Source organism: Mobula birostris, chromosome 9 (genome assembly GCF_030028105.1).
Source record: "Mobula birostris isolate sMobBir1 chromosome 9, sMobBir1.hap1, whole genome shotgun sequence".
In the NCBI taxonomy this organism is placed as follows: domain Eukaryota; kingdom Metazoa; phylum Chordata; class Chondrichthyes; order Myliobatiformes; family Myliobatidae; genus Mobula; species Mobula birostris.
The window spans coordinates 140,788,330-140,816,192 of record NC_092378.1 but is presented as its reverse complement, the minus strand read 5'-3'; the positions used below and the strand labels follow the sequence as shown (position 1 = coordinate 140,816,192).

At 42.7% G+C, this 27,863-nt stretch overlaps 1 protein-coding gene across 1 annotated transcript in view; it reads right to left on the bottom strand.

The window, feature by feature from the left end:
* LOC140203138 (septin-9-like) overlaps positions 1–11,907 on the bottom strand; it is a 455,930-nt gene extending 444,023 nt beyond the window's left edge. Inside the window, exon 1 of the mRNA XM_072268990.1 lies at positions 11,647–11,907. Within this exon, the coding sequence (XP_072125091.1) occupies positions 11,647–11,701 (55 nt within the window). The 5' untranslated portion in view covers positions 11,702–11,907. The remainder of the gene's footprint in view (positions 1–11,646) is intronic.
* Positions 11,908–27,863: the final 15,956 nt, after the last annotated feature.

The following is a 27,863-nucleotide window of genomic DNA, read 5'->3' as shown; positions in this document are numbered from 1 at the left end:
TCTTAAATGTCTCGTTAGTACCAGTCTCTACCACCACCCCAGGTAGAAAAGAGTGGGCATTTTATAGAACAGTACGATGACATGGCTGGCTTATTGACATGTTGCAAGGTCTTATCTTTGTCATTATGTAACATTAAAGGCACAACCTTTGCCAAAGGGATCACCAGCACTCTTCTAGCCATTCTTCCACTGGACAAATGGATGGTGCAATGAAGAGAAGGGTGTTGGATAGTTATTCTAATGGCCAGGAATACCTGGGCATCATGGAAACTAACAGTGCCTGCAAGCTTCCACGCCTATGAAAAGGCTTCCCCAGAAGGCTTTTTGCATGGACAAAGATATGTCGAATGAATATCTGGACTTTGGGGAATTCTGCAAAGCAGATGGGTATCAAGGCCTGTAAAAAGCAAACCATGTCATCTCTAACTCCTCTTCATTGAAGGAAAAGTAGATAGAACATAGGACATAGAAATCTACGGCATATTACAGGCCCTTCAGCCCACAATGTTGTGCCAACCATGTAACCTACTCTAGAAATTACCTAGTATTTCCCTACCACATGACCCTCTATTTTTCTAAGCTCCATGTACCTATCTAAGAGTCTCTTAAAAGACCCTATTGTATCCACCTCCACCACCATCGCTGGCAGTGGATTGAACACACCCACCACTCTCTGTGTGAAAAACTTGCCTCTGACATCCCCCTTGTACTTACTTCCAAGCATCTTAAAACAATGTCCCCTCATGTTAGACTTTTCAATGCTGGGAAAAAGCCTCTGGCTATCCGCACGATCAATGCCTCTCTTCATCTTATACACCTCTATCAGGTTATCTCTCGTTCTCCGTTGCTGTAAGGGGAAAAGGCCAAGTTCACTCAACCTATTCTCATAAGGCACGCTCTCCAATCCAGGCAACATCCTTCTAAATCTCCTCTGCACTCTCTCTATAGCATCCACATTCTTCCTGTAATGAAGTGACCAGAACTGAACGCAGTATTCTAAGTGGGGTCTAATCAAGATGAACCTCCTTCAGTAGGTGGGGTGGACCATCTCTGTAATGCAATGGCTGGCTATGAACTAAAATGAGGCAGAACTCAGGTTTATTATCGCTGACAAATTATTTTTATATTTACTTTAGAAATACGGTATGAGATCAGGCTCTTCCAGCCCAATGAGCCTGTGGCACTCTATTACACCCATCCAACCAATGAACTGTATGTCTTTGGAGTGTGGGAAGAACATGCAAATTCCTTACAGACCTGAGACTAGGGAGCTGAGAGTGAACTCTGCCTGTCTCAGAGTTCCGCAGGCAAAATGGCCCACGCTTGCATGTTGAGGACACAGGTAGACAAGAGATCAGAGTGAAGATAAAAAGTGCAACTTGATTTCTCACTCCTGGAAATGGCACAGTTTCAGAGGACAAGTGTCCTATAGAACCTAGCTGGTCTTCGAGAAAATAAAAGGAGTAATTTTTCAGAACCGTGAGGTTGAACATCTCACTGCAGGAGAATTTTATTTTGCGGTGCTGTTAGAGTTTTACACCATAAAATAATTGTCGGGCCAAACTAAAATCCAACTGAAAAACGAGGTGATAACTTTCCCAATAGAGAGCATTCAAACTGGTTGCATCACCATCTCGTATAGAGGGGCCACTGCACGGAATCAGAAAAAGTGGGAGGAAGTTGTAAACTTTGCCAGCTCCACCATGGACACTAGCCTCCCCAACATTCAGAACACCTTCAAAAGGTGGTGCCTTAAAAAGGCGGCATCCATCATTAAGGACCTCCATCACCTTCTTCTCATAACTATCATCAAGGAGCCCGAAGACACACACACTCAATTTCTCAGGATCAACTTCTTCCCCTCTGCCATCAGATTTCTGAATGAGCAATGAAATGATGAACACTACCTCACTATTTTTGTTATGCTCTCTTTTTGCATTATTTTTTTAAATTCTTATATACTTATCGTAATTTAGGTTTATAAAAAATTATATATTGCAATGTACTGCTACTGCAAAGCAACAAATTTCATGACATATGCCAACAATATTAAATCTGATTCTAATTGGGTCCAAGGCTCACAGAGTGTACATAAAATTGGTCTACATAGATCTCCATCGACACACTCCACTTGTTTTGGAGATGCATAAATTAATTTGTAGCTCACAGATTCTGTTTAAATTCACTAACTTTTTTTTGGTTTAAGCACAGCAATCTTTTTTTTGGGTTTCAGGGAATGGGTCCATTCATCTGGTGAACTACATTGAGGTATTTTGTGACCACGGGGAGATTTCAATTGTTCCAAGTAATAGGAATAAATAATAGCTTCTTCCACAATATCCCTCTGGACATGATGGATTTAATACAAAGAAGTGATTCAACCAGCAGTGATTTTTATCTGAGAAAGGCCTCAGATTACTCATAGTTCTCCCTAAATTTGACATAACAAAATGAAAATTTTGCAGAATAATCCAGGCAGCAATGAAGTCTGCCAAGTAATTAATTATGGTTATATGAGATTTTTAAAAATTGCATTTTGGTACTGAATGGTTTATTTGTTGCATCCAAATCAAAGCACTTTAGGAAGAACTTGAAGGTCCAGGGTTGGTGGGGGAGGGGGTGGTGGTTGTGTGAAAGAGATTTACTTAAATGATTCTGGGGATGAGAGATCTCTGCTACAGGATTTCAGTGGAAAAGTTTGAGTGAGGATTCAATAAAGGTCTTGTTAGGGTGTATTCTGGAGTTAGGGTATATAGCAAATGTTAACTTCAGCAACCAATCTTGACCTAAGTGTGGATTGTAGATTAAATTTAAAATGCAGACCTGAACCATAGTTTCCTGGAGCTGTGGACATCAATTAATCGAAAACCAGACAATGCTGATTAACATTCATTTTGGGTGTCTGGAGTGTGGGTGTCATGTGAAAATTATACGTAATTCAAAGGAAGCATTTTCCTGCTGTTTCCTTTGATCTTTAGCATATAAAATGTCATGTAATATTGGGTTGGGATGCCTCTTCCTCCAAGTAGGTCTCAATATGATGGCTGCTGCTTATTTTTGTTGAACAAAACACTTCTAGATACACCAGCCTCTGTGTCTCTCTGGTGACTTTGTTCACATTACAACAGGCTTATAAGGATAAAGAGGAATTTTTTTAACCAGAGAATGGTGAATTTATGGAATTCATTGCCAAGGGTGGCTGTGTAGGCTGTCATTGGGTTTATTTAAAGCAGAGGTTGATAGTTTCTTGAATAGTAAGAGCGTCAAAGATCACAGGGAGAAGGCAGGAGAGTGGCGTTAAGAGGGATAATTAATCAGTCATAATGGAATGGTGGAGCAGTCTCGATGGGCTGAATGGTTTAATTCTACTCCTATGTCTTGACTTGCTGAGATGCAGTTGATGGAGGGAAGCTGCTCCTGTTTGTGTAGCTTTAAGTTTCGGGGACAAAGGATTCAAGGCAGAAGGTGAAAGGAAACTTGTTTTTAAAATGCAGATGCAGAGGATAGTTCTCATCTGGAACTTACTACATCTGGATATTCAGAAACAATCCAGAATATTAAGAGGGAAATGTTTTAGCACTCGAGCGAGAATATATTTCAGTTCCGTCAGGAAAAAATAGGGAAATAGAAACAATGGAATGTGCGTACTAAGATCCTGCAAAGGCCTATAGGTTAAAAGAGTCCTCTCCATAGAGACATAGAGCAATACAGCACAGAAACAGGCCCTTTGGCCCATCTAGTCCATGTCAAACTATTATTCTGCCTCATCCCATCTACTTGCACCATATCCCTCCTATCCATCTATTTATCTAAACTTCTCTTAAATGTTCTGAACTTCTGGTCAAGATGGTGCCTGCGTACAATGCTCCTTCAGTTGACATCTCCTGGATAGATCATAAACCATATATTTCACTTCTTTTATGTATCTTACATTTGTTTTTTGACCTAGATGTGATTCTGAATTGTTGGAGCCTGTAATTTGGTGTTTGGAGATCGTTCGGGTGTCCAGCATTCTTCAGTTTCACAGAGGATTCTGGGAGACAGAGGCCGCGTGTGGGAACCTCATGGCGGGCAGGCTGCGAGCCGATGTTCGGCTCCATTCCATTGTTCACTGACTAAAGCGACGAGGGAGATTGAAACATCGAGGCAAATGCAGAAGCGTGGAGATCATTTTGGTGCTTTAGCACTCTGCAGTTTCCAAGAGACAGGAGACAGCATGTTTGAGCTTCGTGGTGAGGAGGCTGCGGGACAGGCCACAAGCCGTTGTTCAACTCCATTCCGCCAATCAAAGCTTCGATTGTTCGCCGATTAAAGGAATGAGGGAGATTGAAGCATTGAAGGTGAGCACCGGCTGTTCGTCTTTTGATGGCTCTGTTATGGAGAGGGAAGGGTCTGCCATTGGGCCTGGAGAACATCGCCCTGGTTTTCTGCGTTTTGGATGTGGATTTGGACTATAGACTTTTTTTTTAATCTTATAGTTTTTTATATTCTGTGTTTTACACCTGATCTTCCTTGTTTTTCTGTGCAGGAGGAGGATTTAGGGGCCAATATGTCTGTAATGTTTTGTTTGTTTTTTTGTGCGGGAGGAGGGGTTTGGGGGTCAATGTGCCTCTTCCATTTTGTTAATTTTTTTTATGCAGGAGGAGGGATTTGTACCTGTCACTTCTAGGTAATAAACAGGCTTTATTTTTATTTTTAATTGAGATGCAGCATGGTGATGGGCCTTTCCAGCCCAACAAGCCCAGGCTGCCCAATTATACCCACTAACCAATAAATGTTTGGGGTGTGGGAGCAACCCATGCAGTCATGGGTAACGTAGCGATGGGCACAACACTACAGTACCAGTGACCTGGCTGCAATTCCCACCACAGCCTGTAAGGAGTTTGTACATTCCCACTGTGACCTCGGGGGTTTCCTTTCACAGTCCAAAGACGTACCAGTTGGCAGGATAGTTGGCCATGACAAATTGTCCCGTGATTAGGCTAGGATTAAGTATGGGGATTGCTGGGTGGTGCAGCTCAAGGGACCGGAAGGGTCACAATAAATAAATACATCCACAAACCCCCTACAGTCAGTGACAGGAATTGAACCGCACTCTTACGATTGCTGGTACTGTAACAGTGTTATGCTACTGTGCTGCCTGCTTTTACAAGTATTGCCCATAAATCAGAAAACACACAAAAATCGCTCAGTATGGTAATCATACCTCCATGAGTGGCGTCAGAAACACATAAGGCTGTTAAAAAAAGAACAATTATTAAAAGTGGAGAAAGAGAAGAAGCTAGTTCTGTCACTCGCAGGACCAGATGTACGTATGTAAATTGCATTCATAATATTATAGGAGCTTGTTCATACGTATGGAGTGTCTGTAAGTCAGGTGTTCTTAACCAAGGAATGGCCTGCCATTTCATTCCGATCATCTTCATGGAGAATGAGCAGCTTGCCCCTTGAGGGGTTGACCACACACAGTCACTGCTTCATCTAGTGATAAACTGATAGATTGGCCACCCCTGGATTTCATCTCACCTTTCCTGCAAGCACTGCTAGAATTATGAGTCATTAACCTAATTCTTAAATGCAGTGATGGGATATGTCTTTGGAGACAGATTATATTCCAGAGTCTATTGTGATAAACTGTGTGGAGAGTCAGACAACAATGGACTCCAAGGTTTTTAAAAGCACCTGAATTGGTTAATTGTTGTTTAATGAGAGTCGTTAATCATATAGGTTCCTTGTGTTTTTCTCGAGCGACTCGCTCTTTGTTATGTGGTCTCCTGGTGCTTTCTGCTTAAGCTTGTTCAGTTTATTTTGATAGACTTGGGGATTCCACGTTATTTGTATTATTTGAGTGGACACCTGATTAGTGCTATCACGGGGTCCTAGTTTTGAGAATGCTACTTCTTGCGGTGTCGAATGGCTAAGCTATTGATATTCTTTTGGAATTACTATGAATAAGTCCTTGCTGTCTTCTCTACACTGGAGTCTGTCTTTCCTGCGCACTTGGGTTCCAATATTGCCAGTGCTCTTCGTGACAGCTATCCTCAGAACCCTCACATCACAGTGCAGTTTATGAGTAAAAGTTCCCAACTTATCCTCCCATGCCAATGTTGCAGCAACATAATAGGTTAGAGGAATTGCTCTGATTTTGTTAAGGTCATTAGTCTTTGAAACTCCATCATGAATGGTCCAAGCTCAACTGCAAAAGGAAGTGAGTGGCAATGGGGCTAGCAACCCCATCCCATAAAAACTCAGAGCTATAGAAACCCCATCGGAAGCTCGGAAGACCTCATCCCTGGGAGAAGAAGGATGTTCGCCTAGAGGACATATGAAGTCCTGTGATGAAGCAGAAACCGCAGGGCCGATCAACCTTCAACCCTAGCCTAAGGACTCTGCCGAGATGCTGCCAGCGGGCTTTCCCCCAGTAGGGGTGATGGGCTTAACACGAAGAATAGTCTTGGAAGATAGAGCAAAGCAAAAATCATAAAACATCTTTCAGGACATTCCAAAGAAAAGTGCAGCGAAGCAAATTCCGATTGAAATGTGGTCAATGTGGGGAAAAAATTCTGCGGCTAATTTGTGTGCGGCAAGCTCTCGTAGAAAATTGTCCCTCTCTTAGTTCAGTGACTCATATTGGTTGTTGATAACATTCTCATTCTTTAGCAAAATAGTGCAGCGGTCTCGTTATCTGATTTGGCACAAGAAGTCTCTCTTTCTCATCACAAGAAAGCAGTAAATTTCTGACTGAATTTAAGATACCATTAAAAATAATCTTTTTGAAAAGCAGAAGTTATTATCTCAAAGGCTTGTATAAAATCTGGGCCTCCTTGTCAGAATTGATCAAGGGTTCCGGACATCAAAGGTTAACTTTGTCTCTTTCCACACCTGCTAAACTGACCAGCTGAGTGCTTGCAACAAACTCTGTTTTGATTCAAGAAGGGCGTGATGCACACAAAAAATACTTGTGATTTAGAACTCGCTCTCTTAAACTGCGAGAGTGGTGGAAACAGAATCAATTTAGGTTTTCAAGATGGAATGATCTGACCACTAGAGGAGTGGAGTTAATGACATTACTGAACATGTCTGATACAAGATATGGGTCTAGCCCTGTTTTGTTCTTTTTTTTGGGCGGTGTTCTCTTTTTTTGGGGGGGATTTTTTTTGTTTATATATATATTTTTTCTTTTTATTTCTTTTTTTTATGACTAATTTCATTATGAGTTTGGAAGTCTTTTATATCTATGTTACTTAAAATCTGTTTTGTATATGCTGATTAAGACTATTCCAATCTCTTTTTACCAACTTTGTTATTGAGTTTATAATTTTGAAAATTAATAAAAAGATTTAAAAAGAAAGAAAGAAAGATGACCACTAATTTGAAGAACAACAAGAAAGTAACCCCTGTTGCCCTGGGCTATGTTTGTTCCTCCTCTGTTAACAAGATCATATATTTTGCTAGTATAGTGCTGAATGAATTACTCTGCCAGGGACTGGTAGAGACCTGATGGACCAAATGGCTATTCTCTGTTCTCTGAACCTTCTTACACAAGTACAAAATTTCTTGAACTTTCTCCCTAAAAAGGCAATGGGAGAACATTCAACCATCACTTCAAAAATAGAAGTAGATCTATACTAGAGAGAGAAAAATATTGCCGAACGGGGCAATGCAATTGGATAAGTTACATTTCCAGTTAGCTGGCACAAGCCAATGGACAGGATGGCCCTGTTGCCAAGCTGCAATAATCCTGTTAATGAGAATCGGAATCAGGCTTAATATCACTGGCATAATGTCATGAAATTTGTTAACTTTGCAGCAGCAGTACAATGCAATACATGATAATACAGAAAAAGATGAATTACAGTAAATATATATATATATCTCAAGTTGTTAAATTAAATAAGTGCCTGTAGACCAGGTTTCCTCATTCAATATATTCACAAAATAATGAAAAATATTTATAGTAATACTAATCTTCCATGATTTATCTGAGAGGCAAGGGATTACTGGATTTCTTAGTATTAAACATTCATTCTTGGCAACCAAATTGTCAGCAAAACAAACACCATTGAAGGGATATTTACCAAAATAATAAGTTTGGAGAAGTTAAACACACTTCTATTTATTTACAAAATTGAGGAAAGAAAATATAAATGGAAACTTCTAAAAACCTAAGCTTAGAAATGGGTCTCGGCCCAAAGTGTTGACTGTTTATTCCTTTCCGTAGATCCTGCCTAACTTGCTGAGTTCCTCTCCTTCCCCTCCCCTGGAAAGGAAATCCCCATCCTGGGAACAGATGCAGTGAAGATGAAGGAACTGAGCAAAGGGAAGAGGTATAGTCAACATAAGTGATAAAAGATATAGCCCTTTTCATAGCACAAGCAAATCATCAACTTAAACCTGTCACCTGCCAGCCAGATTCCTCTCTTTCCTCTCCACCCAGATTCTTATTCTGCCTTCTTCTCCCTTCAAGGGTCTCAGCCAGAAAGTCAACTGTTTACTCCCCTCCAGAGATGCTGTATGACCTGCTGAGTTCCTCCAGCATTTTGTGTGTTAACTTAGAATAGGGGTTGAGGGAAAATAAATCTTGCTTGAAATAAAGATTTATATTTATTTATCACTTTTTTATAATCTCAAGTGTTGGAAACTAGTTTATAGCCAATGAAATATCTCTGTGGTGGCTTCACCTTTGCAGGAAACATGGCAGCTGACGTATCCGTGTACATGCTCCAAGGATGATCACATAAACTGACAAGGAATAGACAGCCCTGGACAACAGGGGTTACTCCTGTTGCTCCTCAAATCTGATGGCAGGAACTTTAAATTTTATTAAGAAGAGTAAGCATGACTCTCGGCAGGCACAGTACAACCTACAGAATGTTGAAAGGACTAGATAGGGTGGATGTGGAGAGGATGTTTCCTATGGCAGGAGTATCCAGAACTACAGGGCACAGCTTAAGTTTGAGGGATGACCTTTTAGAACAGAGGCAAGAAGGAATTGTTTATCCAGAGAGTAGTGAATCTGTGGATTGCTCTGTCACAGACTGTTGGAGACTAAGTCTGTGGGTGTATTTAAAGCAGAAGTTGATAGTTTCCTGATTGGTCAGGGCACCAAAGGATATGGCAAGAAGGCAGGTGTATGAGGTTGAGTGGGATCCGGGATCAGCCATGTTGGAATAGCAGAGCAGACCTGATGGGCTGAATGGCCTAATTCTGCTCCCATGTCTTATGGCCTTATGGTCTTACGACATTAACAATAACAGGGTACACTCGAAGCTGAGTTCCTCCAGTATTGCACTGCAGTCTCAGAACAGATCTAATATCCCTGAGAGGTGATATTAGTTCCAACTAAAGCACAGCTGGCAAAGGTTTAGAATAGCTAGTTCAGAAGATATGGAGAAACAAAACTATGAAGTTATTCAAAATCGGAGGTTTAATATCATCAGCATATGCCATGAAATTTGTTGACTTTACCATGCATTCTTAATAATAGAGAAAAAACTATGAATTACATTAAGTATATATTAGTTATATTAAATAAATAATGCAAAAAAAAATTTTAAAAGTGTGCTAGTGTTGATGGGTTCAATGCCCATTCAGAAATCAGATGGCAGAGGGGAGGAAGCTGTTCCTGCTTGAGTGAGTCGTTGAGTGTGCGCCTTCAGGCTTGTTACCTCCTCCCCGATGGTAGAAACGAGAACAAGGGATGACCTGGCTGATGGAGGTCCTTAATGATGGACCCTGCCTTTTTGAGGCATCGCTCCTTGAGGATGTCCTGGATACTGCGGAGGCCAGTGCCAGTGATGGAGCTAACTAAGTTTACGACTCGCTGCAGCTTACCTATGCAGTAGCCCCCACCCCCAGAATACCAGACGGTGATGTATCCATGATACATATGTCGAAATTTTCGAGTGTTTTTGGTGACATACCAAATTTTAGTAATCCTTGGCGTTCAAAGTGTGTAAGTGCCATTAGTTGAATAGAACGAAGTCTGTTAAGCCAATACCTTTGGGACACCGGTAATGCCGAACTAGCAGATTTTTTCTGGACTGTTGGGTCACCATATTTTTCTCTCTATCTCTCTCTCTCACACACACACACACACACTTTATTTATTTCACTTTTTATACGTGTTACGCTTTTCCACTGACAGTGGAACGACAGTTGAAGACGTACAAGCAAACTAAACCGGCTCTTGGTTCCAACCGCGAACCTCCCCGCGTTTCATACCCCTGGTGTTCCCGACCCCAGTCCCGGTTGCCGTCACATACCCAGCCCGCTGTACAGAAACCAATAACTCTCCGGAGTCCCCCGCCTCTCTGCACCCCCGTCTCACATCCCAGAGTGAACCGGTTTCGGAAATCATCAGGATTCCCGAGCAGCTGGCTGTCAGATTACACGAACTTTACTGCTCTCGCCGCCGCTCAGAGGCCAATGTGTTACCTTTTGAGAAAATTACTTCTGATAGCTTCAAACTTTGCTAGATACAAAAACGTCTGCCAACACCTCAGTGCATGAAGCTTTGTAGATAAATTCCTGAAATAAACATGTTCTCTCTGCTTATTTCACAATGCTTTGTCAAAGTTGATTGGAACAGGAAGCATTTTGAACTGCCTGAAAGATAATGCAGATTAATCTGAAATGGAAACCGAGGAACGCGCCGAGAGGCAGATTTTAATGCCTGCTGACCAGATGAATTATGACATACCTGGGGCAACTGAAACAGCCAAGTGTGCAAAAATTTCACACAGAAACTCATACCGGCATTGGAACACGTAAAAAGGGGCCCAGGGGGACTTCAAATTTATCTTCCTTTTGCAGTCAATTAAGGGAGAAAAAATTTAGATCAAAGACTAAGTTGCCCTATTCAAAATATACAAGAGGGATCCACCTGCGTTTCGACCTGCATTCTGCTGGTGAGCCACGCAGGAATGTTCTGCTGACTGTTATTGCTAAAGGGTTTACGACAATAAATACCTTGAAGGGGAGTAGTAATACTATCCTTTACTATGTTTACATGTCTGTGGTCATGGCTATAATAGAGCTCAATTCCCTTCAAAGTCTGTAATTTTCCCCAGGACTTTTCAAGGATCAAAGGGAGCGGAGAAGAGTGATCCTTGGTATTTCATCCAGTTCTAACGCGACCCCTCGTGATATCCCAGCCAAACCACAAGGCTTGAGACTTCATAAGTGTTAGAAAACCAAAAATCAAATGGTATTTCATTTCATCTGGTCAGCAAGAGCCTGCTGAGTGCAGCCGTGCACACTCGCCGGTCGGAAGAGGACTGGAAAGAGATGCAAGCACCGGTCTGTCCGCCGCGTAGCTGGTGCTACTGAAAGCCAGCATCAAATTACGCCGCTCTACCTGCTCACTGAAAACATTCCAGCACTCGGGGCAAAGAGAAATCAATCGACTCTGAAAGGTGGGAGATTTAGAAAATGTCTTGAAAGTAGGTAACCAATTTTCCTTCATTTTCCCGACTACCACATGAAAGTGTGCCAAGTCATTAGAGCAAAATCGCTGTTCGCAAAACATTACCTGCAATCTTTTGCTTTTTGAAGAGTTATTTAAGTACTCTATTCAGAAAATAATGCCCTTGAAAAGCCTGAGGTGAGGTTAGCATGTAAATACAGAAGCCAAGTACTACAGACCTTCAAAATCTGACAGGATTCCCTCCAAATGGTCATTGACAGAGAGCTCCGCCATCCCGAACTTAATTCCAAAGGAAAAGTTGGTATCGGAAGACGGTCCAGGAAAAACTGCACAGAAACTAGCTGCAGCAGAGTGGGTTTCAAACTTCCGAGTAACTGAGCTGATTGTTTCCCAGTCAAAGACACAGGATCTCTTTCTCTCTCTCTGAAAGCACAGCACAAGTGTCCGAATCTCTCCTAAGACTCTACATATGCCAAATGATTTCAGCTGCATGTAAGGCACAGATCCCAGTAAAAAAAAACATACAAAGCAAATGGCCTGGCCCTCCCCACACAGATGGGTTGAAGCCCTGCCCCATTTGCAGATTGGCTGGATCATGTTCATGCTTCATCTACCCCCAACCAGAAAGTGCTTCTCAAGACAGACAGAGGGAGAGAGAGACGGAGGGAAAGAGAGAGAGAGAGAGACAGGGAGAGAAAGAGTCAGAAACAGAAAGAGGGAGGCAGAGAAAGAGATGGGAAAGAGAGAGATGGAGGGAGAGAGAGGAGGAGAGAGAGAGGAGAAAGTAGAGGGGAGCAGAGAGAGAGAGGGAGGCAGAGAGAAAGAGGGAGGCTGAGAAGGAGGCAGAGAGTGAGGGGGAGAGAGAAAAGGAGAGAGAGAGAGAAAGACAGGAAGAGTGAAAGGGGGAGAGGTGGGCAGAAAGCAAGGGGGTGAGAGTGGAGAAAGAGGAAGGGGAGAGCAGGAGAGAGTGAGAGGGAGGAGAGAGAAGGAGTCACAGGGACAGAGAGAGGAGGACAAAGAGAAGGAGGCAAAGAGGAAAAGGAAAGCGATGGAGTGAGCAAGAGGAAGAGGGAGAGCTGGAGGGGGAGAGAGAGAAAGTGGGAGAGGGTGGGAGAAAGCAAGACAGAGACACAGAGAGACAGAAAAACTGAGAGAGATGGGATGGGGCTCAACTTAAAACTACATTGGCCTAGAGAGAATTTCAACATCATAGAGTTGGTGGTGTTTTGGGGAGGGGGCAGTGAAAGAAACTCACCGTCATAATGTAACCGGAAAAGGGAGCTATTCTGAAAATAAACCCTCAATCGACCAGCTAAAACACAGCTGGAGAAAAGATTTTGGTCTTGGTAAAGAGACTACATCATGGATCAAAGGTGTTTAAAACTACAGTAGATTTTGGTTAATTGGGGACATCTCTTAAAGAATTAAAAATAATTGAGAAATAGCTGGGACTCCCTTTGTTTAATTGGGACACTATGCCGCTTAATTGGGACAGGAGACTGTTGCCAAACATTTTCTAACTAGTGTCAGTCGCTCGCATTTGTGTGGCTATCAGACACTACACTGCTAACAGTGAATGGTTTTTAAATAGCATTGGTGCACGTGTTTGTGTTCAAAAAGCAGTGATTTTTGTCACTCGTTGATGAGAAATAAGCAGTAAAACAATCCTAAACTGTTTTGCTCACTGCGGTTTCAAGCATTCAGCCTTGGAGATGCCAGAAACGGCCATGAGTGAAAATGAAATGATTTCACAACCTCAATAAGTTAGGAACTACGAAGAATTTGGAGGTATTGATAATCATCTTGAATGTTACAATGAACATGAAGATTTGAAGGATACACTAATTGATAGCGTTGTATGAAGGAAATCCATTATCTACACTAGGTGTCTGCACTGGCTTTGTTCAAAAGAACATGATGAGGATAAACCCCACTTTATTTCATTTTAGAAAGGAAATTTCTCGATGATTTCTTGGTGTGTTTGGAGAGAATAAAACTCTTTTATGTTGTTACTGTTACAGTCCAACTAGAAAATAAATCCACATCATGCAACTAGAGGCAAAGTATCGTAGAACTGTACAGCACAGAAACAGGCCCTTCAGCCCTTTGCATCCATGTTTACCCTTTAACCCATCTATGCTAATCACAATTGCCTGTATTAGGACTTGTCTTTTTTACTTCAGTGTCTGTTTGCTTCCTAATCATAGTAACTGCATGTGATTCCACTATTCTCTACAGAGGCATGTTCCAGGTATCAGCCATTCTCTGTGAAAAATACCCACTACTCAGATCCCTTTTAAAACTTGGAAAACGCAAGAAATTCTGCAGATACTTGAAATCTTGAGCAACACACAGAAAATGGGGGAGGACCTAAGTGAATCAGAAAGCATCGATGGAGGGAAATAAACTTTTGATATTTTGGTGTTGCCACAGGTTCTTGACCAGAAGTGCTGGCTGTCCCCTCCGCTTAAGTTTATGTCTCCTTGTTTTTGATACCTTTGTGATATCATACAGGTGCATAGAGTCATGGAGTCATAGAAAAGTACAGTACAGAAACAGGCCCTTTGGCCCATCTAGTCCATGCCTACTCCCATCTACCTGCACTGGGATCACAGCCCAACCAGCTACGTACCTATCCAAACTTTGCTTAAACGTTGAAATCGAGCTTGCATACACCACTTACGCTGATAGCTCGTTCCACACTCTCACATTCCTTCCTCTAAGAAGGAGATAGAAGATTAGCTCTATTTGTCACATGTGCATCAAAACATTGAAAAATACAGTGAAATGTGTGGTTTATGTCAACGACTAACATAGTCTAAGGATGTGCTGGGGGCAGCCTGCAGGTGTTGCTGTGCCTTTGGCACCAACATAGCGTGCCCACAACTTGCTAATCCTTACTAAACGCTACATGTTTGAAATGTGGGAGGAAACTCACACTGTCATGGGGGAGAACATAGAGATTCCTTACAGAGAGCGGTGGAAATTGAACCCTAATTGCTAGCACTGTAAAGCATTACACTATCGCTGCTCTACTGTGCCACCACTTTAAGCAGTACTACTAATTGCTGGAGAAAATTATGAAGTTAGAGGTTGCTTATTGTGGACACATTATGCGGAGAGATAACATCTTGTCCGACTTGCTATGTGGAAAGGTGGAGGGAAAGAAAGGAAGAGGAAGGCAAAGAACAACGTGGCTGGATAACATCAAGGATTGGACCAAACTAGACAAGATAGAGATGTTGTGGACAAGTGTCGGGACAGAGCGGCGTGGAGGGAAATCGTCCGGCAACTGGAGATTCCAGATGCGACCTAACGACGATGACGACTAAGTCAGTCATTAAACTATGTTATGTGCACACTCATTAATATCAAAGACACTTCTATTTTGTGATCACCTCCCAAAAAAAAAGCACTGTAATTCATTTTGATTGGTAGCACACTTGTAGGACGTGCCAGTCATTGCAATGCAAACTTCCACACATCCGAAATATTAATTTGGCCCTACCATAATTTTTTGTCTGGTTTGTTGGGTTATTTATTCTGGTATGCATTAATAGAACAGTACAGCACAGGAACAGGCCATTCGGCCCACAAGGACTGTGCTGAGTATGGGCTGGTCTGGGTTTCTCAGAAACTGCTGATCTCCTGGGACATTCACGCACAACACTAAGGAGAAATTTCCTCAGCCAGGGAATGGTGAATCTGTGGAATTCATTGACACAGGTGACTGTGGAGGCCAAGTCTTTGGGTATATTTAGGGCAGAGGTTGATAGCTCCTTGGTTAGTCAGGCCATGAAGGCATATAGGGAGAAGGCAGGAGATTGGGTCTGAGAGGGAACTGGATCAGGCATGGTGAAGTAGCAGAGCAGACTCGATGGGCTGAATGGCTTAGTCCTGCTTCTATATTTTATGGTCTTATGGTCTAACAGTCTTTAGAGTCCACAGGGAATGTTGTGAAAAACAAAAGAAAACATTCAGCGAGCGGCAGTTCTGAGGGTAAAAATGCCTTGTTATTGAGAGAGGTCAGAGGAGAATAGCCAGGCTGAGTCAAACTGATGGGAAGGTGACGGTAAATCAGATAACCACATATTTCAACAATGTTGTGTAGAAGAGCATATCTAAATGAACAAGATGTCGAACCTTGAAGTGGATGGGCTACAGCAGCAGAAGACCGCAAACGCGCACTCAGTGGAAGAACAGGGGGTGCCTAACAAGGTGGCCACTGGGTGTAGACAATGCCCTCTAATCCAGGCATCATGCTGGTAAATATCACCTGCACTCTTTCCTAAGCCATCACATTTCTGTAATGGGGCAACCAGATCTGTACTTAATAGGTCCAAGTGCAACCTAACCGAACTTTTATGTTGTTCCTTCACTTTAGTGGTTGGCCATTATGGAATGCACCAGGGATTGAAGTTAATTCTGTTTACACAGGGAAGGAAATTTTCCTTTGCTCTGTCCAGTATGTGTGTTTATTCCTGGGCTATGTGTCAGATTTCTTCACTCTTGGGCAGTTAAATTTTGACTCCAGTTAGGCCCTTAAGTGGATCAAAATTTCAGAAAGAGTGTGAAAGCAGAAACCACTGAGGATAAAGTCAAAGCAGAATATCACTGACCTCTGCTGGAAAGATGCTTCACAAAGGCTGGGTTTGCCTGCAGCATCTGAACAAATGTTCCATTCTGCGAGGGTGGGGAAAGCTGTGTTGCTGGTACACACCTGAACAACGGTTACCACGGAAACATTATCACACCACCTCCGGCCTTCGTCCTCGAATCACCCACATTTGACCTCACACTGCATCAACTTCTCATGCCAAAATGGAATGCAAACAGACTTCTTGATGCCCTGTTGGTGGATTGTGACATTCTGCTAAGCATTTTTACAAATATTTTAATAGTTTATAATAAAACGACTCTTTCTATTAATAAGACTGTAACCATAAGAGCAGAATTAGGCCATTCGTCTGATTGAGCCTGCTCCATCATTCGACCATGGCTGATCCAAGCATCTAACCAAGAAGCTAAGTTTGATAATATCGGATGAGAAAGACCATCGTGTGACAGGTAAAGGGCAAGTGAGTAATACTCAGTATCTGGACGAACAGCGTCCACAGTTGCAGCAAAGAGTTATCAACGTGTGATGAACAAGAGGAACGTGTTGGGGAGGAAGAACAAGCAAATATGACTGAGTGTCTGGGTGGAAGGTAAAGGAGGAAAATATTTTAATTATTTTCTCTTTCTTGTAGAATGAGGTTGAGAGGGATAATAAATCAGCCATGATGGAATGGGGTGAAGTCTCAATGGGCTGAATGGCCTACCTCTGCTTCTATGTCTAATGGTCTTATGGGCTTATTTATTTTCCCTCCCAACCCTATTCTCTTTCCTCTCCCCATAACCTTTGACACCCTTACCAATCAAGAACCTATCAACCTCCACTTTAAATATGCACAGTGACTTGGCCTCTGCAGCCATCTCTGGTAAGGAACGCCACAGATTCGCCAACCTCTGGCGAAAGAAATTCCTCCCATCACTGTTCTTCAGGGACATCCTTCTATTCTGAGGCTCTACCCTCTGCTCCACAACTCCCCCACTTAGGAAGCATCCTCTCCACATCCACTCTCTCTAGGCCTTTCAATACTTGGTAGGTTTCTTTGGATTCTGAAGCTCCCTCCCTCCGCCCCACCGGTTCATTCTTCTAAACTCCAGTGAGTACAGGCCCAGAACCATCAAATGCTCCTCATCTGTTAATCTTACCATTTCTGGATAATTCTTGTACACTTCCTCTGGACCCTCTCCAATACCAGTACACCCTTTCTCAGATATGGGCCTAGAAATTTCTATAATTCCAATAGCATAGCAGATCAAGCACCAAGATGCTCTACTAAAGTGTGTTATTGAATGAAGCAAAACTGAATGATCTGTCTATCTGAAAGATTGATATTTCCTTTCCTCTCGTACTGTGCAAAAGTCTAAGGCACATGCATATAACTAGGGTGCCTAAGACTTTTGCACAGTACTGTAGTAATTTTATGTATTGCACTGTACTGCTACCGCAAAAAAAAAACAGATTTCATGACATATTTGAGTGATGATAACTGATATGGGTCTCTATTGTGGACTGAGAGGGGAATCATGGTTGGGAAAAGGGGAAGGGAGAGGGGAGGGAGTGGGAAGCACCAGAGAGACATTCGGTAATGATCACTAAACCAATTGTTTAGAATCAAATGACCTTGTCGGGTGTCTCAGGGCTGGGTGCACCTGCCCCCACACCAACCCCTGCTCCTGGCACCACTTCTCTGCCACCTGTCCCACACCCCTCCTGTGGCACTCCACCCTCACCATCCTTTGCTACTGGTAGATTTACAAACTCACTCTCTGCTCCACATTGACAAGTACAGAACTGTGCAAAAATCTTAGGCGTCTTAGCTATATATATATATATATATATATATACACACACAGACTTTTGCTCAGGACTGTAGAGACTACTCAACCTGCTGAATTCCTCTGGTAGATTGTTTATTACTCCAGATTCAAGCATCTGCAGTCTCTTAAGTCTCCAAAACAAAATTGAAACCAAGTTTCATAGCAAGATATTAAGGCAAACAGACAAACGTTTGGTCATGGTGAACTCAAGGGCCTTTTTCTGTGCTGTATAACTCTACAGGAATGTATGGGGTGTCCAGGGAGGGGTAGCACCTCTGGTGAAAGGGCTTGCTATATTCATTCTGGGGCTAGCTCAACCACCTTTGGTCCACACCGGACACCTAGGTCTCAACTGTGGCTCCAAGTAGCTGTTTGCATGTGACAGCGGCCACATGCTGGTACACTGCATTGACATGTGGGCTAAATCAGGTGAGGGTAGCCGGTGGTCTCAGACCCTGGTGAGATAGGGACATGCCTGTCCTACCATGTGAAGTCAGCTCTGGCAGACTGAGTGGATGAGATCTACAGTGAGATCCAACGGCCAGGAAGGTGGTACTGCGACGCTCCATGGAGAGCGAAGAGCATGACAAGGCACAGAAGATGTCATGGTCATCGTCCGCATCCAAGGAAGATCCCATTTGTGATGCCTGTTTGTATCACTGGACTCAGACCTCTGAGATCGAGAGAGTGGAACAACCCCACTGCAACAGCTTTTCCACTTTAAAAACTCTCCCGCACCACCGTCACTCGAGACAGTTTTAAAGAGGAAAGGGAGAGTGAGACAGGGAGGTTTAAGGACATGACTCAGAAACTTAGGTTTCATTTGCATAAACCCAGCTGCCAAGGGTGGAGTGATTAAAATGAATGTTTTTCAGGCCAGAATTGAAGGAAAACTTGATTTGAGGGAATCAGAGAAGATGGCAGAATTAAAATAGGGGCAGGAATGTGTAAACAAGCAAAAACAGTCACCCATGGACATAAGCAAAGTATTCAATGGAAATAAAACCAGTTAATTTTTTTGCATATGAAAATTAATGTTCAGTTGTTCAGAGAATTCCAGTAAAGCCGGCAAACTTTTTGCAACCTTACAGTAGAATGCCATTCAGCAAATCGTTATGTGTACACACAGCAGATGTTAATAGAAGTTGAATAAGATATGAATCTGAAATGTTTTAACTCACACAAGTCCCAAGTCAGTGCAGCATTTTTAACACCAGCCCATTTAACGCAAAACATCAAGCTGTATACTGAACTTTACTGTGCAAAACGGAAAAGGGATTGTACAGAGTAAATTCTAATGTGGTACAAAAATACAATTGATACGCAAATTTACAGCTCGTTGCACATGCTAAATGTTTGATATAACATTATGGGGATGTTGCACTCATCAGTTCTATTGATGTCAAAAGAAGAATTATTTCTGGAGTAAAATATTTCCTGTTTAACACAGGTACAGTGAAAGCATTTTGTTTTGCATGCAGATCGTTTCATCACTTGGAGGTAATATAAGGGAAAAAAAATAACACAATACAGAATGAAGTGTTAAAGTTAAGGAGGAAATGCAGACAGACAATAAGGTGCAAGGTCATAATGAGGTTGCTCGTGAGTTTGGGTCCATTTTATTACATTAGGTGATAGATTTCACCTTCTTGATGCACTGTCTGTCGAAGGTGTCCTCTATGGTCAGTAGCACTGTGCCTGTGATGGAATTCAATCAGCTTTGAACAGTGGGATAGAGCAGGGTGTTTTCAGGCTTCCGCATCCTCTGCCTGACTGAGGGCGGGATGGCTGGGGAAGAGAGAACTTCCAGGGTAGGTGGGGCTTTTGATTACACCAGTGGATTTACCAAGGCAGCAAGAAAAGTGGACAGAGTCCATGAGATCCAAGGAGACCTTGATTTGTGAATCCAGAACTGGCTTGTCCACCGAAGGCAAAGGGTGGTTGTAGAGGGTTTGTATTCTGCATAGAGGTGACCAGTGGTATTCCGCAGGGATCTGTTCTAGACTCCTCTTCATTGTGAGTTTTATAAATGACCTGGATGAGGAAGTAGAAGGGTAGGTTAGTAAGTTTGCTGGTGATACAAAAGTTGGGGGTGTTGTGGATAGTCTGGAGGGGTGTCAGAGGTTACAGCGGGACATCGATAGGATGCAGAACTGGGCTGAGGAGTGGCAGATGGACCTCAACCCAGATAAGTGTGAAGTGACACTCACCAAAGTTGCTGGTGAACGCAGCAGGCCAGGCAGCATCTCTAGGAAGAGGTACAGTCGACGTTTCAGGCCGAGACCCAGTCCTGACGAAGGGTCTCGGCCTAAAACGTCGACTGTACCTCTTCCTAGAGATGCTGCCTGGCCTGCTGCGTTCACCAGCAACTTTGATGTGTGTTGCTTGAATTTCCAGCATCTGCAGAATTCCTGTTGTAAGTGTGAAGTGGTTCATTTTGGTAGGTCAAATTTGAAGACAAAATATAATATTAATGGTAAGACTCTTGGCAATGTGGAGGATCAGAGAAATGTTGGGGTCTGTGTTGATAGCTCAAAGCTGCTGCGCAGGTTAACAGTGTTGTTAAGAAGGCATATGGTGTGTTGTCCTTCATCAACTGTGGGATTGAGTTCAATAGCCATTTGGTAATATTATAGCTATATAAGACCTTAGTTAGACCCTACTTGGAGTACTGTGTTCATTTCTGGGTACTTCATTACAGGAAAGATGTGGATACTCTAGAGAGAGTGCAGAGGAGATTTACAAGGATGTTGCCTGGATTGGAGAGTGTGCCTTATGAGAATGGGTTGAGGGAACTTGGCCTTTTCTCCTTGAAGCAACGGAGGATGATAGGTGAGCTGATAGAGGTGTATAAGATGATAAGAGGCATTGATCATGTGGATAGCCAGAGGCCTTTTCCCGGGGCTGAAATGGCTAACATGAGGGCGTATAGTTTTAAGGTGCTTGAAAGTAGGTACAGGGGGGATGTCAGTGGTGGGTGTGTGGAATGTACTGCCAGTGACAGTGGTAGAGGTGGATACAATGCGGTCTTTTAAGAGACTCTTAGATAGGTACATGGAGGTTAGAAAAATAGAGGGCTATGCAGTAGGGAAATTCTAGGCAGTTCTAGAGTAGGCTACATGGTTGGCGCAACATTGTGGGCCGAATAGCCTGTAACGTGCTGTAGATTTCAATATTCTATATTCTAAAATAAATCTCAGGGTTGTATATGGTGACATAGATGTAGTTTGATAATAAAATTACTTTGAACTTTGAAGTACAAGGACGGGAGGGCTATGGAGAGCTACAATACAGATGCAGGTTGATGGGGGACTCGGCACAGACTAGATAGGCCTGTTCCCTGTGATGTAGTGCTCTCTGACTTCATGTATCTGTACCTCCTCGGTTGGAATCCCCATCTTGAATGCTATCTGGTTTCTCTTCATGGCTTATTGCAACAATTTGGCTGGTTCTCCTCTTGTTTAGGGAGTGGTGCAGAAAGTGATAGAGTTCAAATAGCACACAGACTCAACTTAAAGCAGCAAAAAGTCAAATATAATCTTTCTGCTTCTGCAGTTTATCAAAAGGCATTGTAGGTGTTCTTTAATATAAATCAAAATGAATTTAGACAACTTTATATTATTTCAAAACAATATAAATCAGGCATAAAATAACCAGAAACAAGCTTGTAATTTGTACATTCAGCATCTGCAGGCGGTTCTGTGTAAACTAAGGCATGACTCTGTTCGAAGGTGGAATTTTTGTTATTCCCATCTGTCTGGATTAACAATCCTATGCCAAAAAAGGATGTAAAATTTCACATTCTGGTGCATTGCCTTTCAGAGAAAAATAAAATGCACTTGGTCAAATTGTCCAAAATAATTTTTTTGTCCTAAAGGAGGTTTTGTTATTTAAGACCATGAGGCATACTATAGGAGCAGAATTAGGCTACTTGACTCATCAAATCTGCTCTGCCATTCTCTCATGCCTGATTTATTAACCCTCTGAACTCTATTCTCCTCGTAACCTTTGGTGTCCTTTCAAATAAAGAACCTACCAACCTCCACTTTAAACATACCCAAAGACTTGGCCTCCACAGCCATCTGTGGCAATGAATTCTACAGATCCACCACCCTCTGGCTATAGAAATTTCTCCTCACTCTGTTCCAAAGGAACATCCTATTCTGAGGCTGTGCTCTCTGGTCCTAGACTCTCCCACCTCCCACTATTGGAAACATCCTCTCCATGTCCGCTCTATCTAGGCCTTTCAATGTTCAGTATGAGACTCCCCCTGCCCCCCATTCTTCTAAACTTCTAAACTCCTGCAAGTACAGGCCCGGAGCCGTCCAGCGCTCCTCATACGTTAACCTGTTCACATAACCGTATAACAATTACAGCACGGGAACAGGTCATCTCGGCCCTTCTAGCCCGTGCTGAACTCTTACTCTCACCTAGTCCCACCGACCTGCACTCAGCCCATAACCCTCCATTCCTTTCCTGTCCATATAGCTGTCCAAATTAACTTTAAACAACAACATTGAACCTGCCTCAACCACTTCTGCTGGAAGCTCGTTCCACACAGCTACCACTCTCTGAGTAAAGAAGTTCCCCCTCACGTTACCCCTAAACTTTTGCCCTTTAACTTTCAACTCATGTCCTCTTGTTTGAATCTCCCCCACTCTCAATGGAAAAAGCCTATCCACGTCAACTCTATCAATCCCCCTCATAATTTTAAACACCTCTATCAAGTCCCCCCTCAACCTTCTACACTCCAAAGAATAAAGACCCAACTTGTTCAACCTTTCTCTGTAACTTAGGTGATGAAACCCAGGTAACATTCTAGTAAATCTTCTCTGTACTCTCTCTATTTTGAGATTTTTTCCTATAATTCAGTGACCAAAACTGTACACAATACTCCATATTTGGCCTCACCAATGCCTTGTACAATTTCAACATTACATTCCCACAATCACTCTTATGACCATACTTTATACACTCTCAAATGCAAGTACATCCTTTCTTAGATAAGGCACCCTAAACTACCTGCGATATTTCTGACTACTGTTGTAATTATGAACAATATTCATGTTATGTATTCTTTATAATGGATGAAATAATTAATCTGTGAAGTAAAATTGACTGCTAAATCTGATTATGCCTTGTGCACAGCAGCTCAATGTGATCATGTGCCTCAGTGTACATTATGCACCAATGAAGATGGATTATGCATGGATGATGCTAATCTATGTGTATCCTCTGCTTGATGACTCTACTATTGAACTGATTTGTAGATATCACCCACTGTGGATTATACACAAGGAAGCAGGTCTAAACACTGGGGACAAGCTTGCGCCTGTGTTGCCTGGTACTGACCCATTGCCTGTATTGATCTACTAATATGGTTTGAGTATGGGAACACTTCCAAACATAGAACATACACTCAGTAGCCACTTTATTAAATACAGTACCTCCTGTACCTAATAAAGTGACCACTGTGTATATTTGTGGCCTTTTGCTGCTGTAACCCATCCACTTCAAAGTTCGACATGTTGTGCATTCAGAGATGCCCTTCTGCACTCCACTGTTGTAACATGTGGTTAGTTGACTTACTGTCACCTTCCTGTCTGTTTGAACCAGTCTGGCCATTATCCTCTGACCTCTCTTATTAGCAAAGCATTTTCACTGCCGCTCACTGGGTGTTTTTTGTTTTTTGCACCATTCTCTATAAACTCTAGAGACTGTTGTGTGTGAAAAGCCCAGGAGATCAGCAGTTTCTGAGATACTCAAACCACCCCATCTGGCACCAACAATAATTCCGCTGTCAAAATAATTTAGATCACATTTCTTCCCGTGTGGTCTGAATAACAACTGAACCTCTTGACTATGTCTGCATGCTTTTATGCATTGACTTGCTACCACACAACTGGCTGATTAGAGATATTTGCATCAAGCAGGTGTACAGGTGTACCTGATAAAGTGGCCACTCAGTGTAGAACAGTACAGCACAGGAATAGTTCCTTCAGCCTACAATGTCTGGTCCAAACATTGATGCCAATTTAAACTGATTTAAGCTATGTCTATACTGCCTGTACACAAGCTCGTTATTCCTGTCAATCGCTGCATATTCATGTGTCTGTCTAAAAGCCTCTGAAGTTCCATTATCATACCACTCCTCCAGCTACCGATTCCAGGCACCTACTGCTCTGTGTGTGAAAAATATGCCCCACACATCCCCATAAATGTTTCTCTTCTCACCTTAAAGACATCTCTATTAGTACTTGACATGTCAACCCTGGGGAAAAAGATCCTGACCATCCACAGTAACACACGCAAAATGCTGGAGGAACTCAACTGGCCTGGCAGCACCTATGGAGAGGAACAAACAGTCAAAGTTTCAGGCCTAGGCCCTTCATCAGGACTTGACTTCCTCCAGACTGGATTTCCAGCATCTGCAGAGTGCCCTGTGTTTCTGACCATCTCCCCAATTAATGTTTGGCAGCTCACTTTAGGAGAAGGAAAACTCTGATCTCAAAGCTCCACTGCCTTGCAGCTATACCCAGTCATGGGGAAGGCTTTGGGAATAAACTCTGTAGGAAAAGAGTCTGGAGCTGAAGTCCCTAAGGCAAGTCTACATTGAGTTCAATGCTGACCAGCAACTCCTGCAAGGCTGCCGGTACCAAACTGTATCCATCTCTGCCGTTCCTTTGGATTCATCAGCTGCACGGAGAGGGGAGCCCGCTACACGGGCAACAGCTTGCTCCCCATATTGTACTGCCCAGGCTCGCGTGTCACATAGACAGCTAAGATGGTCGACCCTGACCGACAGAGGCCTAGATGCCCCTAATTAACTTATTCCTCTGCTACCAAAACTGGCATTAGGACCATTGTAGAGATGGATGCTGTTACTACCATGGGCTTAACTTAAGGTGATTGCAGGAAAGTATGAGGGGGGGAGGATGTCAGAGGTAGCTTTTTTTTAACACAGAGAGTGACGGTGCATGGAACACCCTGCCAAGGGTGGTGGTAGAGGCAGATAGATTAGTGGCATTTGTGAAACTCATAGATAGGTATACAGATGATAGAAAAAAGAAAGGCTATGTCAGAGGGAAGGGTTAGATTGATCTTAGAACAGTCTAAAAGTTCAGCACAACAACATGAGTTGAAGTGCCTGTATTCTGCCGTAATGTCCTGTGTTCTATATTTTATAAAAGGAGTTATCACATGCTCTGACATGCGATTTTGCATGAACTGACAATTACCATTGTGGCCGCATGCAAACTATAACCCTTTGCTAGTATGCACGGTCACTATGGTTACATACATACAAACTGTCAATTACAAGTGTAAGAAGTATCATCATTACCAAACTAAGAATGTGAGCCAGTATCCAGAATAGATGTCTCCTCAGTATAATCCAACAATCTAATGAACTTTCATAGTAAGACGTGGCCAAATCCCACAATGAAGATGTCCCAGCCTGGGCTCAGCCTGTCAGCCTTCAAGTGACACTCTCCAAGGTCAATAGGACAAGATGACCCCATCATTGAAAAAGATAGGTCGTGATAACTATGTGTTAAGCATTTTGTAGTTTGAAGCTAGTTATTGGAAAGGCCAAAATTACAGTCTGTCATTGTGCTATAAAAACATAGAAACATAAAAAATAGGTGCAGGAGTAGACCATTCAGCCCTTCGAGCCTGCACCGCCATTCAGTATGATCATGGCTGATCATCCAACTCAGAACCCTGTACCTGCCTTCTCTCCATACCCCCTGATCCCTTTAGTGACAAGGGCCATATCTAACTCCCTCTTAAGTACAGCCAATGAACTGGCCTCAACTGTTTCCTGCGGCAGAGAATTCCACAGATTCACCACTCTCTATGTGAAGAAGTTTTTCCTCATCTCGGTCCTAAAAGGCTTCCCCTTTATCCTTAAACTGTGACCCCTCGTTCTGGACTTCCCCAACATGGGGAACAATCTTCCTGCATTTAGCCTGTCCAATCCCTTTAGAGTTTTATACATTTCAATAAGATCCCCCCTCAATCTTCTAAATTCCAGCGAGCATAAGCCTAGTCGATCCAGTCTTTCATCATATGAAAGTCCTGCCATCCCAGGAATCAATCTGGTGAACCTTCTTTTTACTCCCTCTATGCCAAGAATATCTTTCCTCAGATTAGGGTACCAAAACTGCACACAATACTCTAGGTGTGGTCTCACCAAGACCTTGTACAACTGCAGTAGTACCCCCCTGCTCCTGTACTCGAATCCTCTTGCTATGAATGCCAGCATACCATTCGCCTTTTTCAGCACCTGCTGTACCTGCATGCCCACTTTCAATGACTGGTGTACAATGACACCCAGGTCTTGTTGCACCTCCATTTTTCCTAATTGGCCACCATTCAGATAATAATCTGTTTTCCTGTTCTTGCCACCAAAGTGGATAACCTCACATTAAATTGCATCTGCCATGAATTTGCCCACTCACCTAACCTATCCAAGTCACCCTGCATCCTCTTAGCATCCTTCTCACAGCTAACACTGCCACCCAGCTTCATGTCATCCGCAAACTTGCATTTAATTCCCTCGTCTAAGTCATTAATATATATTGTAGACAACTGGAGTCCCAGCACTGAGCCTTGCGGTACCCCACTAGTCACTGCCTGCCATTCTGAAAAGGTCCCCTTTATTCCCACACTTTGCTTCCTGTCTGCCAACCAATTCTGTATCCACATCAATACCATACCCCCAATACTGTGTCCTTTAAGTTTGCACAGTAATCTCCTGTGTGGGACCTTGTCAAAAGCCTTTTGAAAATCCAAATATACCACATCCACTGGTTCTCCCCTATCCACTCTACTAGTTACATCCTCAAAAAATTTTATAAGATTCGTCAGACATGATCTTCCTTTCACAAATCCATGCTGACTTTGTCTGATGATTTCACCACTTTCCAAATGTGCTGTTATCAAATCTTTGATAACTGACTCTAGCATTTTCCCCACCACCGATGTCGGACTTACCGGTCTATAATTCCCCGGTTTCTCTATGGGTGGAAAGCTCATGAAGAATGTGGTATGTGGCCTCTCCTGGCCCATTCATTTCACTAATACTAAAGATTCAATACTGTTTCTCAAAGGGTCCATTGGGAGAGTCATCGCAGTCCAGATCAACTAGTAACTTAATTACTCACAGAACACTCAGGATTGTCAATGATCCCTCCCATCCATCCCACGATCTCTCTGACCTCCTACTATCAGGCAGAAGGTATCACAGTATAGGAACAAGGACTGTTACCTGGGTAACAGATTCTTCCCCCAGGCTGTGAGACTTCTGAACACCCTGCACATCCAGTACACATTGTTTATGACAGTGCCAGCAGCAATAATATAGTTGTGTATTTAACTATATATCACATATGCACTTTATGTCAACTTGTACATCTTCAGAATATTTTTAAATTATCTGTTAATATTATCATGTTAATATTGATTTATATGCTGTATGTGATTTATGTACTGTTTTGCATCCTGGCCCCAGAGGAATGTTGTTTCACTTAGCTGATACATGTGTATGGTTGAATGACAATAATCTTGAACTTGAATTTGAAACACTTTGTAGTCCAGTGATCTGCAATTAAGCCCGGTAGAGTCAGTATACCATGAAGATCGTCATCCATCTTCTATCTGCAGGAGGAGAAGAGGCAAAGTTGGAGAAAGCAGAGGGAGAAGGGGGTTCTGGGAAACAGGAGGAGAAGGAGCTTGGTGTCTTCCAACACCCAGTTGCCCGAGGAGCAGAGGCCAAGGCTTACAAGTGATGAAGATTTATTTTTTCAATTTCTTACTTAGGGATACAGCCCTGTAACAGGTCCTTCCGACCCAATGGGTCCACGCTGCCTAATTACACCCATGTGGCCAAGTACCCTACTAATTTGCACGTCTTTTGAATGTAGGGGAAACTGAGCACCCCAAGGAAATCCATGCAGTCACAGGGAGAACATACAAACTCCTTACAGACAACGGCGGAATTGAA